Below are 17,055 nucleotides of genomic sequence, written 5' to 3'. Positions count from 1 at the left end.
GCAGCCCAGAGCCGGGAGGGCCACGGCCACCGGAAGAGTCGCCGTCGCCGGCCGAGCCGGGAGCGTGGGGAGCGGAAGCGGCGGCCGCGGCGGCGGCAGGCGGCGCTGGGACCCGGGAGCGGCCGGAGAACAAGGGAGCTGGCGGCGCGGCGGGCGCGGGGCTGGGCTGAGCCGCTGGGCCGCGCCGAGCGCCGCCGCCGCCGCCGCCGCCCGAGAGGCCCGGCCCGGCCGCCTGAGCAGGCCGCGCGCGGGCCGCCGGGCCCGAGGCCGGAGCCATGGGCGAGACCAAGATCATCTACCACCTGGACGGGCAGGAGACGCCGTACCTGGTGAAGCTGCCGCTGCCCGCCGAGCGCGTCACCTTGGCGGACTTTAAGGGCGTCCTGCAGCGGCCCAGCTACAAGTTCTTCTTCAAGTCTATGGACGACGATTTCGGGTGAGGATGGCCCCCGCCTCGCCTCCGGGGGACCCCGGCCCCTCCGGCTTCCAGAGGCCGCTCGGCAGTTGGCGCTCCCCTGGCTGCACTGGCTCCCAGCCCTGCTCTGGGTGCTGGGGGCCCTCGGCCGTTTGGGCTCCCCTTGCTTGTTTCAGACCCGGGAGCCCAGCCTCTCTAGGGACGCTCCTTTCGCTCTCGTTTAGGGGGGCGTCCAACTCCCCAAGAGCAATCAGGACCAGCCCAGGAAGCCCGCTCACCTCTGAGACCAGCGGCTCAGACACACACACTCACACACACACACTCACACACACACCCCTCCTCCCAGTCCCAGAGCCCGAGCCCCCCACCCCCCTACCCCCGCCTGCCCAGGGAGCCACCTTTTAAACCCAGACTCGGGGTGTCTGGCACTCGGCCCTCTCCCTCTCCCTCTCCCCAGCTCCACACTCCGAGCCATATTTGGAGCACCGAGCCTCCCAGCGCTGTGCTGCGGGGCTGGGAACTGCGGGGAGGGGGAGGCGAGGGGTGCTCGGGCGCCAGGCTGGCCGCTCAGGCCTGCAGACCGGGAGTCTAGCTGCTCCCCGTTTCCTTGCGGGGTGTGTTGGAGGTTGTCAAGGGAGCAGAACGCCTGACCCCGAAGGAGGAGCCCGCACTAGCCCAGGTGCTGATTGCCTCCCCAGATGGGGGCCTTTTCCCTCCGGAGGGTGGTCTTGGAAAGGGCCTCGGAGCCGGGTAGGAGGGCCGGGAAGCGTCCCCCGGCGCCCACCTCCCCTCCCTGCCGGCCTGGTGCCCTCCTCCCCCAGCTGTGGGCTCTGGACAGGCCGAGTTTGGAAGCGGCGACTTCCCCTTTAAGGAGGGATGGAATGTTGGAGCCGGAAGGTTCCTTAGCAGCTGGCCTGGGAGGGGGAGCCTGGCCATCCCCGCACACACACCCCAACTCCTGGGGGACTGGGGGCGGGGAAGGCCCCCACACTAACTGGGCGCTGGGCCTGGAGGCCTGTGGGGAAGCCTGGAGGCAGCCTCTGCAGCCCTGGCCAGAGGCCTGCACTGCTCTCAGCTGAGGCCCCAGCGCCGAGTGAGGGAAGACATTCTTCTCCCCAGTGTTCGTGCGTCCGGCCGGCCGGCCGGCTTCTCTCCCAGGACCCCGGCCCTCCTGGCCCTGGGCAGCAAGCACCCTCTCCCTCCTTCACCTGGCATGCTTGTGTCACCTTTCCCCCCTGGAACTCAGGGTTCGATGAGCCCATGAGCTCCTGTGTGTGAAAGTGCTTTTCCAGTGGAAAGTGCTGTGCGGCTTCTAACCTCCTTTCTGTTGTCAGACTTACCCTGGGGCGGGGAGCTCCGATGTCTAATATTGCCTGGCCTCAGTCCAGAGACAGACACCCCTGCTTTCCGATCCTGGAGGTCCGGCCTCTCTAGGGACTCCCCTTTGGAAAATTCGGAAGAAGGATGAAATCCATCTGCAAGGGATGGGAGGGAGGGGGTGATGCCTTGGCCGGGTAAGAGAAGAATAGAGTTAGGAGAGGCTGAGATACTGCCTCAGGGTATGGGTAGGGGCAGATCAGCTGAAGTCCAGTGCACCGGCCCTACCCCCAGGCCAGGCCTCACTGCAGTCACAGGAGGCCCCCCATTACATCGGCTCACTGTTGACAATATTGTTCTTTAAATTCACTGTCAGTCCACTCACTCTTTCTTAGCTTGACCAAATCAATAATAGGAAATCACCCATTTTCTATTTATATTTCTTTATAAGATATGTTAAAAATAAATGTTAACTGTTGAATTAAGCAATGTGCATTCAGGTAACACCTGAACACATCTTGCATATGTCGCTGGTACTTGAGCCATCCTTGGTAAAGTATCAGAGTAGGCCATTTTTACAGGGTTGAGAACAATGCTAAAAATGAAATGGAGGAGATTGATTTTGGAGATTGATTTTGTTTTTATCCCCAGAAGGATTAATGAGCAGACCTGGTAGGTTTACCAGGAGCAGATGTCTAATAGCTGAGGAATAAAGGAGTGTGTGTGTGTGTGTGTGTGTACACGAACACATTTTACAAACTCTTTATGGCGCTTACAGTGTACTAGGCACTGATCTAAGTGCTTTTCTAACTTTTACTCATTTAATTCTCTTAACAGCCCTATGAAGTAGGTAGTAATACCATCAGTTTACAGATGAGGAAATCAGAGCACAAAAACCTGAAGTAACTTACCCAGGTCACACCGTCTGGCTAGTTAGTGGCAAAGCTTGATTCAACATCAGGAATCTGGCTCTAAAGTCCAAGGCCTTAATCCCACTGTTGTAGGTATTACTATTATTATCACCATTTTACAGATGCATCCTCTCTGAGGGAGATGCTGAGCCTTGGCAAACTGTAGAGGTAACGGCTGCCACCTATCCTAGCCCCATAAGAGGAGGTCAGGCAGCGGCCAGTGACCCCTACTGACAGCTGGGCGGTGGGTCAGAGGACGAGGGCTGCTGTCTCTGCATCCCCTCCAGGCTCACCCTCTGAGGTTCTGGTTTGTGAGGGCTCCAGAAGTATTTGTCAAGCTCAGGATAGGCCCACCCCTCTTAAATTATTTGGGAAATGGAAGAAGAATGAGCATTTTTACCACTGAGGAGATAGTGTACCCAATGCTAGAATGGCCTTGAGCTGTGGGAAGGGGCAACATGGGAAGTAGAGTCACTAACTATGTTCCTCCTGCTCCATGTCACACTGTCCTGCCTCTGGGCCTTTGTCTGGAACACACTTCTTCCCCCTGCTTCTCCATGTCCACATTCTCCTGTCCTTTGGGTTCAGCTTTTAAAGTTATGGTATTTTACCCTATTTATGCATCCACCTGCTCCTAGCCAGGACTTGACATCTGTATCACTCAGCAGGTGTCTGTCCAATGAACACCTCTGCTGGTCTTACCACTCTGACCACTTCCCACCTGGAATATGCTTATGTGGACTGTCCACTGGACTGTAACCTCAGAGAACAAGGCAGGCTCCAGGTCTGATGCTTCTTGAGGTTCATACAACGGCAAGCACGGGATCTAAAACTCACTGGGCTCTCTCTCTCAGCAAAGGCTTTTTAATTGCATGAACGGTGAATGATGAGCAGATGTGTTTGGTTCCTGCCCTTGCAAACTTACTTCTAATTAGAAAGAGAGTATGGATCTTGCTGAAAATTCACAAAGTTAGAAACTAGCTTTTATGGTATGCCTGGACTGTGCCAGGCATTTACAAATCCCATTTACCAGGATGAGACAAAGGCTTGGAGAAGTTAAGAAACTTCTCTAAAAAAAAAAAGAAACTTCTCTAAGATGGGAGGGCTAATAAGTAGCAGAATTGGAATTTAAACCCAAGTTTGTGAGAGTGTGGTGTGTGTGTGTGTGTTCACGTGTGTGTGCTCGTGTGCAGTGGAACCCTGAGCCATTTAGCTCCACTTGGGAAGGGGGGCTTTCTGAGGCTGATCAGCTGATCGTTATGAGTCATCAGAGCCTTGGCGACCTGTCAGTGACCCCCAGAAAGAGAGGAAACATCTGTAGCTGGAGCTGTGTGGTGGGGCCTGCTGGGGGAGAGGGTTGTGGGGACTCAGCCACGGTTTCCCACCACAGGGAGACCCTCTCTGAAGCAGGTCACAGAGTCCCTGCCATGTGTCCCACGCACCCTCTTTTTCTTTTGAGCCCCAGTTCCCACAGGGGGCTGCAAGCTTAGGGTGTCCTGTGGCTGGACTGGCTGACAGGTCTGAGCTACCTCTCTGTCCCTTCTCTCCCGCCTGTTCTGTCTCCAGGCTTTCTGCCATAATGGCCCTGAGCAGGATGATTTGAGCTGCTTTCTCGGGGTCGTTGTGGGGCTGGAAATGATGGAGGAGCCAGGGCTGGATGGGAGGGAGGAGGGTAGGCTCGGCCTTCGAACTTGGCTGTGAGTCCAAGAATGTGAACATCACAAGGAGCCAAGCACGTTCCCAGTTCTGGGCAGAACTTCTTCAAGAACAGGGAGACTGGGCTTCACAGCCTCCTTCCTTAGTGTCTTCCCTTTCTGCTCACAGCTCCAGGCATGTGTCTCCCTCTTGCCCCTAATCACATCTTTCCGGCTCTGTCCTCCTGGGTGTTTGATGCAATCTGGGGGACCTCAAACTATTCCAGTTTCTTTCGCTGGCCCCAAACTGTGGTCATAGTCTGACTTCTTGCCTCACTGCATGCCTGTGACCACATCCCACCCCCCATACCTCACATCACTGCCTTCCCCACCTCACCTTCCACACAGACCCACATCACCTCTGTCATTGTACAGGAGACAATGTGAAATACTGTCGAAAGAGTGTGGGATTTAGAGTCAGACAAGCTTGGGGTTGAATTTCAACTCTGACATCTTCTAGCTCTGTGGCCTTGGACAAGTTACTGAATGTTTCTCAGTTCCTTATTCATAAAATGGGGATCATATTGTCTACGCAATGAGGCTGGTGTGAAGAATACATATTATCACTGTGGGGAGGTAAGATGGTATAATTGGTAGGAATAAAGGCTTTGGAGTCAGGCTGATGAGGATTCAAATTCCAGCACTTATTAGTGGTGTCCCTATAGGTGAATTTCTGAACCCATTGAACCTTCGTCTCCCCATCTGTATCTTATATATAGCATTGCTGTAGTAAATGAAATGATATAAGTAAAGTGTTCACTTAGTGCTTGGCCCATAATACATGCTCAATAAATGAGAGCAATTGTTACTATTATCATAACGGCAGTAAATGTCTTCTCCCTTTTTCTTTCCTAATTTTCTTAAATTCCTTGCCCACACCTCCCAGAAGAATGTCAGGATTCCCAATTGAGAAGGGAAGGACAGTAATCAGGGTGTGCTTTTTCCTAGGTTAGGGTCGGAGGGAAAGAAAAAGTCCAGCCCATGAAAGCCTTACTGGGGATGGATATAGCACTCTTGAGATTCTAGGGAGTGGTTGCACTCATGGGGGACAGCGATTTGTCAGGTGTAATTTGCAAATCACCTGATGACTGAGAGAACACCCCAGAAAGGCAGCTGGGTCACCCCCACCCATGCTGTTGTTTGAACAGGCTGGTGCTGGTGGTTTGATTCCCAGTTTAGTGTGGAGAAGCCCCTGAGAATTGGGATTGTGAGGACACCTCCATTTCTACCCCAGAAAGCTCATTGACAACCTCCCTTTCCCTGCAGAGTGGTGAAGGAGGAGATCTCAGATGACAATGCCAAGTTGCCCTGCTTCAATGGCCGGGTGGTGTCCTGGGTAAGGATCCTTCCTCAACCCTCCCTCCGTCCACATTCCTGCCATGGGCTGGACGGAGGAAAGACATCGCTAAGGTTATAGCTGATGGTTTTGTTTCAGTATCTGAACTGTCCTTGAGTTTCTAACTGAACAGTTTCTACCCCAAATTCTATAGCCTTGGTGAAAACTGGGGGAGTGGTGTGAAAGGGAAAAGACGGCTACAGAAACATACATAGGAGGCAAAATTGTTTCCTATGCCCTTGGAGGCACTTTGCCTCAGGTTCCCTTCTGTCACCTGCTGAACTCTGCCTTGGACCCTTACCCTCTGCCCCCATCCCACTTCACCAGCCCATGCTTCCCTGACACCATCCACCTGGCAGTGGGTCTGCTCCTCAGGTCAGCTGTCCTTGCATAGTCCTGTCTCTTTTCCCTCCGTGTCCCCTGCTTCATTCTCCCCAAGTCTTCATGCCCTGCCAGAAGCCAACTATCCTACTCTCCCTGGTGCCCTCATGCCATACTACCTACCCATTTTCTCCCCATCAGCTGGTGTCAGCTGAAGGCTCACACCCAGAGCCAGCTCCCTTCTGTGCTGATAACCCATCGGAGCTGCCACCTCCCATGGAGCGCACAGGAGGCATTGGGGACTCCCGGCCGCCATCCTTCCAGTGAGTGTGACCTGAGGATAGGCAGGGCCTGTGGGGAGGGCCAAGTCAGCTCAGCCCAGGGCTGGGGGAGGGAGCCCCCAGCCTGCCCCCTCCTCCACCAAGTCCTATCTTCCCTGCAGCCCTCATGCTGGTGGGGGCAGCCAGGAGAACCTGGACAATGACACAGAGACGGACTCCTTGGTGTCTGCCCAGCGGGAGCGGCCTCGCAGGAGGGACGGCCCAGAGCACAGTGCGTCTTCCCTGAACAGATGCCTTCCCCATCCCTGTGCCCTCCCCACAGCTTCCACTCAGCTGACCACCTCTTTGCCCAACTTCCTGAGCTCTGAATAGGACTGGCCCCAGTGCAGCCCCTAGCCTGCCTCTCCTCCCTTCCCTCCTACACTGGGCACTGTGAACCCAGCTGCCTCCATCCCCTGCAGCAACCCGGCTAAATGGAACTGCAAAAGGGGAGCGGCGGCGAGAACCAGGGGGTTACGACAGCTCGACTACCCTCATGAGCAGCGAGTTGGAGACCACCAGCTTCTTTGATTCCGAGGAGGATGACTCCACCAGCAGGTAGGGCCTTGGTTTCACGAGGACTGGTGGGCAGGTGATCCCTGAGGAGCCCTGAACCCTGAGGATACTGGGCCCCTGGGAGGGATGTGGGCTTTGTGCTGGGGACCTGGGCCCTGCAGTGCCTCTTACGGGGCAGGGCTAGGTCAGCCTGGTGGGGAACGACTGTGGGCCCCACAGGTTCAGCAGCTCCACAGAGCAGAGCAGTGCCTCACGCCTGATGAGAAGACACAAGCGGCGGCGGCGGAAGCAGAAGGTTTCCCGGATTGAGCGGGTATGGGACCTGGGATGCTAGGGATGAGTGGGGCAAGGCCAGGGCTTATCCGCCCTTAGATCCCCTCCCCTTGGGTCAGTGTTTAGAACCTTAGAGGGAAGGTGGTGGCTGAAGGCTCACCTTGAGGAGGAGCTAGGGGAGAGCAGTGAGTTCCTGCCACCCCTGCCTGCTGCTCAGAGTATCTATCTATTCCAGTCCTCATCCTTCAGCAGCATCACGGACTCCACTATGTCACTCAACATCATCACGGTCACTCTCAACATGGGTGAGTCTGGTGAAACAACACTCTTGAGTGCCTACTGTATGCCAGACACTGGGCAGACTCAAGGAGTTTAAAGAGACACAAGTTATGTTCCCTGCCCTCAAGGAGCTCTCTTTCATAAACCTAAACTATTATTTCAGTATCTCATGATCAGGGCTATGCCAGAGAGAAGCACACACAGCTATGGAAGCAGAGAAAAGCATCAGGGAAGGCTTCCTGGAGGAAGTGATTTCTGATTGCTTCCCATTTCCCATGTTTTAGCTGTTGCATTCTTGTTCCCTGATTTCTGCCCTACCCACTCTTTTAAGAGATAGCTGGGTGTAGTGAAAAGAGCCCCAACTTTGTCTGGAATTTAAATGAGTTTGAATACTGGTTTTGCCATTTAATGGCTTAGAAGAGTCACTTAAATTCTCTGAACCTCAGTTGTCTACTCCGTAAAATGAGACTGAGCGTCCGTGCCTTACATCCAGCAAGGATTAATGAAAGCCTATTGAGCATGCTGATCCCAGTGCCTGGTTCCAGTTCAATAAATGTTAGCTCTTATCCCTTTACACTCTTTCTAATAAGGGGCTCAGAATTTGGTTAGGAACCTTGCTCCCATCTCAAGGTCTTATTACTCCCTGTAGAAAAGTATAACTTCTTGGGCATCTCCATTGTGGGCCAAAGCAACGAGCGTGGTGACGGAGGCATCTACATTGGCTCTATCATGAAGGGTGGGGCCGTGGCTGCTGATGGACGCATCGAGCCAGGAGATATGCTGTTACAGGTACCATTGTTCACTGTGGCTGGTGGTGTAGATAGGGAGTTGGGGAGATGTACCCTCCGTCCCTTCTCATTCTTCCTACCCTCTCTACCCTATTCAGAGGCCCCTTCTTGGTGGGGAAGACCTCCTGATCCACCAAGCTTCCCTAACTCCCTCCCCAGCACAGCTGCTTATCCCATTCCTGGTCCTATTTCCCAGGTAAACGAGATCAACTTTGAGAACATGAGTAATGACGACGCAGTCCGGGTACTGCGGGAGATTGTGCACAAACCAGGGTATGGATGGGCTGAAGCATTACGGAGGAGGTGCCAGGCATTTCTGGCTATCAGGCAAGGGGCTTGGTCTCGCCTCCATACATCCTGCCCTCACTAGGGAAACCCTTGCTTTCAGGCCCATCACCCTGACTGTAGCCAAGTGCTGGGACCCAAGTCCACGTGGTTGCTTCACATTGCCCAGGAGTAAGTGGATGGGGAACTTGGCCCTAAAACTGGTGTCTGGCATACACGAGCTCTGTCTCTCCTTCCTTCTGTGTTGCCCTGAACCCTCACACCTACCCTGTTGGGCCCAGCACTGGGCAGGGTGGGCAGCCCCTAACTCCTCATCCTCCCTGCAGGCGAGCCCATCCGGCCCATTGACCCTGCGGCCTGGGTCTCCCACACTGCAGCCATGACTGGCACCTTCCCTGCCTACGGCATGAGCCCCTCCCTGAGCACCATCACCTCCACCAGCTCCTCTATCACCAGCTCCATCCCTGACACAGAGCGTGAGTGTCCAACCCTGTCCCCTGGGCCCAGCAGACAGGGCCAGGTGAGAGGGACTGATGAAGGCCCATGTGGAGACTTGCTTGAAAGGCAGAGGGGCCGGAGGGGGCTCGGCTCATTCCAGCTACTTCACACTGCAGCTTCCCTCAGGGGACACCCGAAGCTCACTAAACAGTGTTTGGTTCTGAACTGGTATTGAGCACCCAGTGAGCCTCAGTTTCCTCTTGTAAAATGGGACTAAAGATGTGCACTTTACCAGGTTCCTGGGGGTTAATGAGAGGATATAAGTGAAGCAGTTATCACAGTGTGTGGCATAAAGTAAGCACGTAATAATGACTGCCATTCTTATCATCATAACACTCGTTATGCACTATACTAAGCACCTTCATTTACATTATTTAATTATCTTCAAACATCCCTATAAAGTAGACGTGAAAGTCCCTATTTTTACAGGAGAAACTGAGTGTCCAAGAAGTCAATAATTTGTCCAACACTGGTCCATATTTATTAGGCGGTAGAACTGGAATGCAAACTCCCGTCTGCCTACCTCCACAGCCCCTTTCTGCCTGACCATTTTGCTTCCCACACCCAGGCCTAGACGACTTTCACCTGTCCATCCACAGTGACATGGCTGCCATTGTGAAAGCCATGGCTTCCCCTGAATCCGGGCTGGAGGTCCGAGACCGCATGTGGCTCAAGATCACTATCCCCAACGCTTTCATCGGTGAGAGGGCCCCATGGTGGGATGAAGGATGGGGTGGTGGGCAGTGAGGGAGCAGGATAGGCTAGGCGCCCAGTAACTTCCTTGAGCTGGAACTAGGCCCAGCCTCATGGCTTCTGTGAGGCCAGATGAGCCCAAGGTGGGCCTCCCAATCAAAGGTAGCTTTGCTCCCAGGCTCGGATGTGGTGGACTGGCTGTACCACAACGTGGAAGGCTTCACTGACCGGCGAGAAGCCCGCAAGTATGCAAGCAACCTGCTGAAAGCTGGCTTCATCCGCCACACTGTCAACAAGATCACCTTCTCCGAGCAGTGCTACTACATCTTCGGTGACCTCTGCGGCAGTACGTGCCTCCCCCCTTCCTTGCCCTGTCTTCTGGCTGGGAGCGGGGCGGTGCCCAGGGGTGTGGCGGCAGACTCCAGGGAACCCAGGGGAGGGGGCAGCAGAGCTGGGCTCCCAGCTCAAGGCCTGAGAGTTTTGTGGTGGAAGCAGAAGCCAGTTCAGCCTCTTCACCTGCCTTGCGTCCCCTGGAGGGGCTGGCATTTTCTAAGTGCCTGGCACCATGCTGATTGTTTCTAAAACATCATCTCACTCTGTCACTCAGTCCTCACAACCTCCTCTCTGCCCTTGGGGAGATGGATTACTATCCCTGTTTTCAGATGAGGCAACTGAGATATGTAGACGGTAAATAGTCCACCCCAGGTTTCACTACTAGAAGCAGAGAAACTAGGCCATGGTTCCAGGTCTTTCTGGCTCCAGAGCCCTTGTTCTTCCCACCATCTGGGTTTGACCAGGTATGTAGTGGTGCAGAAACATTGTCTTAGCAAGGCCAGAGTTCCTTTCCTTGGGCCCTGTTTAGCTTCCCAGCATCAAGCAGGGTCCACCAGGTTAGGACCTAGGATTTGTCTGAGGCCCCATTTCCACAGCTTCCTCAGACCTCTGTGGAGGGACTGTGCTTCAGGATGGAGCTAGAGAAGCTATCAGGGCCAGGTTGTAGAGAGGGGTGGGGAATGTCCAGCCTGTGGATGGTATAAGGCCCTCGAAATCATTTGGTCTGGCCCTGCCAAGGCATTAGGGGTGAGTTAATTAAATGTTTGACTAAATATAACAGGCTAATTTTTAAGTTGATAATTTTATATGGCCTGTGAATGATGTTATAAATATCCAAGTGGCCTTTGGCAGAAAAAAGGTTCTCCACCCCTGTTGTAGAGGATTCTACAAGCTATCACAGGAGCTGGACTTGATCCTGAAAAAGTGCAAAGCCAGTTAGGGTTAGTAAGCAGGAGAGGTCTGTGTGGAAGCCCTCTTCTCTTTCTGAAGCCCTTTGGAAGGGGAGTCTTCGAAACAGGACAGCATCACTCAGTGTTGGGAGCTGAAACCCTCCCCCAGCAGCCACCTCTACCTGAGGGAACCTTCTCTGAGCCCAGTGGTGCTGGCTGGAGTCCAAAAACTAACTCTTAAAATGCTTCAGATTAGGTTCTAGGGACCAGAAAAGCTGTTTCTGCAGAGCACAAGTCCTGGTGGAGGGTGGGTCCCTGGCCCTCAGCTGTTCCAGTGTGGCCACATGGAGTAGATGCACAGAGTTTTGGAGTTAGATAGCTCTGAGTTCAAATCCTAGCACCACCCTTACTGTGTGAACATGAGTGACACAGCCTCTCAATGCCTCAATTTGTTGATCTGTAAGGTGGAAGTAATAGTAGAATCTATATCATAGAGCTGTTTTGAGGACGATGTAATGTATATAATGCTTTCAGCACCATGTTTAGCCCACAGAAAGTACCCTTTAAAAAGTCCATTCTTCATATATTTAATTGATTCTAAGATGAACACTTATTTCGCATTTCAGTGTCTGAAATTGGAGTGCATCTTACAACCAGTGGCTTCTTAGACTCAATCAAGTGTGATACAGTGGGGCCTTGACTTAGGAGTGTCCCAACTAACGAGTTTTTTGAGATACCAGCTGTCTCTCGGCCGATTTTTTGCATTGAGTTGATAGAGTAATTTAAGTTAACGAGCTCCTTAATGAGCTCGGTCTTGGAACAAATTAAACTTATAAGTCAAGGCCCCAGTGTATTGTCATCCTTAGCAGAATCAGCCCTGATCCCAAATTTCCAGGGACACATAAAGCTTTTCAGAAGAGCTCTAGTTTTTGCTCAAGAGACATCCTTTTGTCCCTGGGTCCTCCTGGATCTTCTAACCATGGACCTGGCACCAGAGACCCAGCTCAGGGAGATACTGACATAACAGGTCTTTTCCTTTTCACTGGCTGAGGTGTCCTAAGCTGGGAGTATGGCAAGCTCAAAGGGAAAAGCCGAGGACCTGGGTAGCCCCAGGAACACATAGTCACTCCCCTTGGGATGATAACCTGGAAGCTGAAATAGTCACCAGCTCTTGGAACATGAACCAAGGCAGGCCCCTGCTTACTACCACCACCACCAACCTTCATGCTAGCTGCTGGCCTTGACAAGTTCATGGCATGGCTGGAAGACTTCATTGGCTGCTTTAGCCCCCTTGGGCCCCCTCTCCTTATCTCTTCTCCCCTGGAAGGTTGGGCTGGCTTACTTAAGGGCTTGGAACAAAGGGCTCAGTCTATATCTGGCAGGCCTCTGGGACCTGGTACAGATGGGGTGTGAGTAAGGGGTGTCCAAGGCAGGTCATTAGTCCTAGTGGCCCCTTAAACTCCCTTCCAGGTAGTTCCAACATTAGTGGGGGCATCCTTATCCTTAACATTTACTGGGGGAGCCAGAGTCATGAAAGAAGTAATGTTAATACAATGAAGAACCACGCCTCCCTGGGAATGGGTTGGAGAGCACAGTCGAGGCACCTAACTTGTTCTCTTTCTGGGCCCTTCCCACCCCACTTCCACTCTCCCCAGCAGCACCAGGAAATTGATTCTGGCCAATGGCCTTCTATATGGGGAGGTTCTGAAAGGCCCTATGTTCATTCTGGTTTTTAATGGGTATTTTTTTTAGTGTTAGGTGAGGGGAGGGCACAATTTCACCAAACTGCTCCCTACTCCTTACTGATTTCCTCATCTGGAAATGTAAAAAAGTTAGCAACTTTTAGCTTCTGTTCTGCCTACAGTTTAGGTTGAACTCAGGCTGGTCATTTAACCTCTCTGGACTGCACTTACTTCATCTGGAAAAAATGTGCCTAGCACCTTCTTCATAGGGTTGGGGTAATATTTGTATGAAGTAGTGTTTTGTATTGTTCCTAATGAATTGCAGGTGTGCAGTACCTACCTGATCGTTGTCTGAGATTTCAGCCTCCTACATTCCTCTACCTTTTACCCTCTAAGTCAGCAATTTTCAGTCTTTTTCATCTCATGGCACATAGAAGTTAAATACTAAAATTCTGTGGCACACCCACACACAAATTGTTTTGTCAACCTGACAAAAAAGATCGGTATAATTTTGACTCACTCACATGGGACGGTTATTGTTGTGTTGGCCACTCTTTTTATTTGACAATCTAAGGAAAAAGAGGTCAGAGCCCCTCACTAGTCAGGTACTGCGTGTTTTAAAAATTCTGGTGGCACACCAGTTGAAAATCACTTCCCTAAGTGAACAGAGTGAGTTTTGTCCCTTCCAGTCCACTGAGGAAGGAGGAGAAACTGCCAAAGGCTTTTCTGGGAGTTGGGTGTCAGGATTTGGCATTGAGGCTAGGAATGGTGACTGGGGCCTCCCTGAGAAGGGTTTTCCCTGGGACTGTCTGCAGGGGCTCCCTCTCTACCATCTCTGCTGGGTGGTGGGGAGGGTTTAAGAAGGAATGTGAGCTCTCTAGCCTATGCCTCCTCCCATAATGGTGGGAAACTACCACTGCTGTTGTCATCTCATGTGCATCCAATGCAGCCTAGGCTGGGACCTCCCTCCTGACAGAGGTGCAAAGGTATGGGGGAGTCCCAACATCTGGCCCTCTCCTGCCCTCCACAGACATGGCCAACCTGTCCCTCCACGATCACGACGGCTCCAGCGGTGCCTCTGACCAGGACACACTGGCCCCTTTGCCGCACCCGGGGGCTGCCCCTTGGCCCATGGCTTTCCCCTACCAGTACCCGCCACCCCCGCACCCCTACAACCCGCACCCAGGCTTCCCGGAGCTGGGGTACAGCTACGGCGGGGGCAGTGCCAGCAGTCAGCACAGTGAAGGTAAGATGGAGGAGACAAGTAAGGTGGAGGAGACCCAGGCTTCCTCCGAGAGCTCTTGAACATCCACCACCCTGCCCCTGCCTGTCCCCTGCAGGCAGCCGGAGCAGTGGCTCCAACCGCAGCGGCAGCGACCGGCGGAAAGAGAAAGACCCGAAGGCTGGAGACTCGAAGTCAGGTGGCAGCGGCAGCGAGTCGGACCACACAACCCGCAGCAGCCTGCGGGGGCCCCGGGAGCGGGCGCCCAGCGAGCGCTCGGGGCCTGCTGCCAGCGAACACAGCCACCGCAGCCACCACTCGCTGGCCAGCAGCCTGCGCAGCCATCACACGCACCCGAGCTACGGCCCCCCTGGCGTGCCCCCTCTCTACGGCCCCCCCATGCTGATGATGCCCCCACCGCCCGCGGCCATGGGACCCCCAGGAGCCCCCCCAGGCCGTGACCTGGCCTCGGTGCCCCCCGAACTGACAGCCAGCAGACAGTCCTTCCGCATGGCCATGGGAAACCCCAGTGAGTTCTTTGTGGATGTGATGTGAGCAGGGCCCCTCCCCCACTTCCATCCCACCTCTAACCTGGCTGGCTGCGTCCCTCTCTCCATCTGTCCAGTCTTTTTTACTTTGGTACCTGAAAGGGAAATAAACGGAACTAAATCCAGGCGCGCTAACTGCTCGCTGAGCTCAGCAAGGGTGGGGTGACCCACATAGCTATTGCAGCCCCTAACCTGCCAGCAGCCCCAGCTTGTCCCTCTGCCCACTAACTGCTGCACAGGACTTCTCAGGATCCTTCATGTCCCTGGGACCCAACTTGCTGGTGCTGCTCCTGACTCCCTTCACCTGTGCATACACTTCAGGAATTCAACTGTGCCCTTGAGGGCCTGCCCAGCCCCTTATCCCCACCATTTCTCCACCTCGGTTCCCTTTCACCATTCATTCAGCTACGCCATCTCCCTATTAACCTCATTGCCACAAGCATGTGTCCCATCTCTGAACTGCCCCACACACGCAATACTGACACCAAAAAAATACTTGCTTCATCTGCCCCTCCTAATTGTTCCTTGCCTGCTGCCTGACCGTCTCTTGCCTGCTGCTTGCACCCTAGAGTTGTGGGTCACCTTTAGTAAGTATCCATGCTATCCCTTCCTGCACTGGGCCCTTACCAGGAGCCCAGTGGGGGCCTTCGTTTCCTGATCTCTGCTCTACCCCACCCCTTGCCTGCAATTGTGTGCTGGTTCCTTCAGACCCCTAACCCTACTAACCAACAGGCTCATCTCACCTCTGGGCCTGAAACATGTCTTTTCTTTCTTTTTTCCTCCCCCAATTTTTCCTGGGCGTGGAGCAGCCAAGAATTTCGGGCTGTTTGACTTTCTGTGAGCCCCCAGCGAGGGGAGGCCCAGCCTCCGAGGAAACCAGGAACCCTGCTTCAACAGCCCCTCAGGGCTTCCCGAGGATATGCAGCCCCCACACCCACACTTCAGCATGTTGAGTCACTAGGCTTCTGGGGAGGGCTCCAGCCCTTTGCCCATATATGAGGGACTGTTCGCCTTTCCAGAGAGTGTATATGCTCTCTCTTTCTCTTTCACACACGTGCACACACACAGGTGCCTATGCAAGTCCACTTAAGCCTCAGGGCTGGTCCCTGCCCAGAGGGCTGGCCTCTCTCTCCCAGTTTTTTCCCAGGTTGTGGGGCTGGTCCCCTGACTTACCTCTATCCTTCCTCCCCTTCCTCATAGCCCTTAAGCCTCCCCCACATGTCCCTATCATCATCCTACCTGGATAAAGCCCATATGTGGGGCTCATCAGAGGACTCCCCAGACAACGAGCAGGCTGTTCTCACCTTGCCCCCTGCATTGCACACTTTTTCCTGTTTTCACATCACCATGATACCCCAGAGCAGTGGTTCTCAACCTGTGGGTCACGAGCAATGAAAATACATCCTGCATATCAGATATTTACATTACGATTCATAACAGTAGCAAAATTACAGTTATGAAGTAGCAACGAAAATAATTTTATGGTTGGGGGTCACTACAACATGAGGAACTGTATTAAAGGGTCGCGGCATTAGGAAGGTTGAGAACCACTGCCCCAGAGCATGACTGAGCAGGGGGACTTCTGGGAGTGCCAGGTTTTTGTTTTTAACCTGTTTTCTATTTTAAACAAATTATGACTTTAAGCCTCTTCTATAAATTCTTTTGGCTCACTTGGGCTCCCACATTTTCAGAACTGGGGTGTCAAGAGATGAAGTACTAAATTCCAGGCTATGGGGCAAACCAGGGAAGGGGCATTTGACATTCATTTAAATACTTCCTGGGTTTTTTTGTGAGTGAAGGTTACATTGGAAATTTGACTCAGTCTTGCCTGCCTTCTAGCAGCTCTAGTTTGCTCCCAACCCAGACCATGGCTTCCTCTAGCCACCTGGGAGGAGGGCTGCCTCCTATACTTCTCTTTTTTTTTCTGACTCTGCCATGTCCAACTTTCTTGAGAATTCTTCCACTATTGCTCATGCCTTCAGTGTTGGTGCTCCCTGTGTTCTGTCTTCAATCCACTTCTCTTTCCTATTTACTCCCCAAATGGTATCATCCATCAGGAGGTCCTTACCTGCCTTTGATATGCTGGAGATTCTCAAATATATCTCTCCATCCCCAATTTCCCTCCAATCTTTAGATTTGTGTTTTTATTATTCACCAGACATCTCCATGGACATGTCCATATGGACTCGATGCATTTCCCCCACTTCATGAATTCCAATCCTAGTTACTTTCACAATCTACATAGGCTCATCAGCTAGAAACATCTATGGACTTAAATCCCTTCCCAAATCTTACTGTTCAGCAGATCATATCCATTCTACTCCAACAATCTTTCTTGAATCCAGCCCTTCTCCCCTCTGCCTCTGCTCTAGTTCACAGGAGCATGAGATTTGGAGTCAAGTTGTTCTGGGTTTGAATCCCAGCTCTACTACTTTTTGGTTGTGTGATAGGAGAGATTTAATCTCTCTGAGCCTCAGTTCCCTCACATGTAAAATGACGATAATAATACCTACCTCACAGGGTTGTTGTGAGGATTTAAATTAGATATTGTACGAAAAGTGCCTAGCACAGTGCCTGGCACAAAGTAGAATAGGTGCTCAATAAATGGTAGCTATTATTATTATTATTATTATTATTATTTGCTCTAAATTGGTAAGGATTTAGGGTTTTAATTGAAGATAAATCTTTGGAAAAGGTAGGAGTGAAGCCTTGTGTGCTGATTCAAGGATCAGAA

General features: G+C 52.7%; 1 protein-coding gene across 1 annotated transcript; it reads left to right on the top strand.

The window, feature by feature from the left end:
* The first annotated feature begins 200 nt into the window (after positions 1–200).
* On the top strand, positions 201–16,950 carry DVL3 (dishevelled segment polarity protein 3). The gene is made up of 16 exons (XM_070406702.1): positions 201–436; positions 5,604–5,673; positions 6,196–6,317; positions 6,437–6,546; positions 6,737–6,872; positions 7,050–7,143; positions 7,339–7,408; positions 8,032–8,171; positions 8,367–8,443; positions 8,559–8,626; positions 8,782–8,931; positions 9,522–9,653; positions 9,825–9,992; positions 13,582–13,797; positions 13,892–14,302; positions 15,131–16,950. The coding sequence occupies exons 1-16, from the start codon at positions 276–278 to the stop codon at positions 15,160–15,162; spliced, it is 2,157 nt and encodes a 718-aa protein (XP_070262803.1). The 5' UTR covers positions 201–275; the 3' UTR covers positions 15,163–16,950.
* The last annotated feature ends 105 nt before the right edge of the window (positions 16,951–17,055 follow it).

The sequence above is a fragment of the Myotis yumanensis genome, unplaced genomic scaffold (genome assembly GCF_028538775.1).
Source record: "Myotis yumanensis isolate MYYU_CA2020_CCGP unplaced genomic scaffold, mMyoYum1.0.hap1 SCAF_2, whole genome shotgun sequence".
Taxonomy (NCBI): domain Eukaryota; kingdom Metazoa; phylum Chordata; class Mammalia; order Chiroptera; family Vespertilionidae; genus Myotis; species Myotis yumanensis.
The sequence above is the reverse complement of the archived record's forward strand: the minus strand, read 5'-3'. Positions and strand labels throughout refer to the sequence as shown.

Excerpts from the sequence above, each read along its gene's own strand:
- DVL3 (XM_070406702.1), top strand. The coding sequence starts at position 276 with ATGGGCGAGACCAAGATCATCTACCACCTGGACGGGCAGGAGACGCCG. Across the intron at positions 6,318-6,436 it reads TCCCGGCCGCCATCCTTCCA|CCCTCATGCTGGTGGGGGCA; the intron begins GTGAGTGTGACC and ends TCTTCCCTGCAG. Across the intron at positions 6,873-7,049 it reads GAGGATGACTCCACCAGCAG|GTTCAGCAGCTCCACAGAGC; the intron begins GTAGGGCCTTGG and ends TGGGCCCCACAG.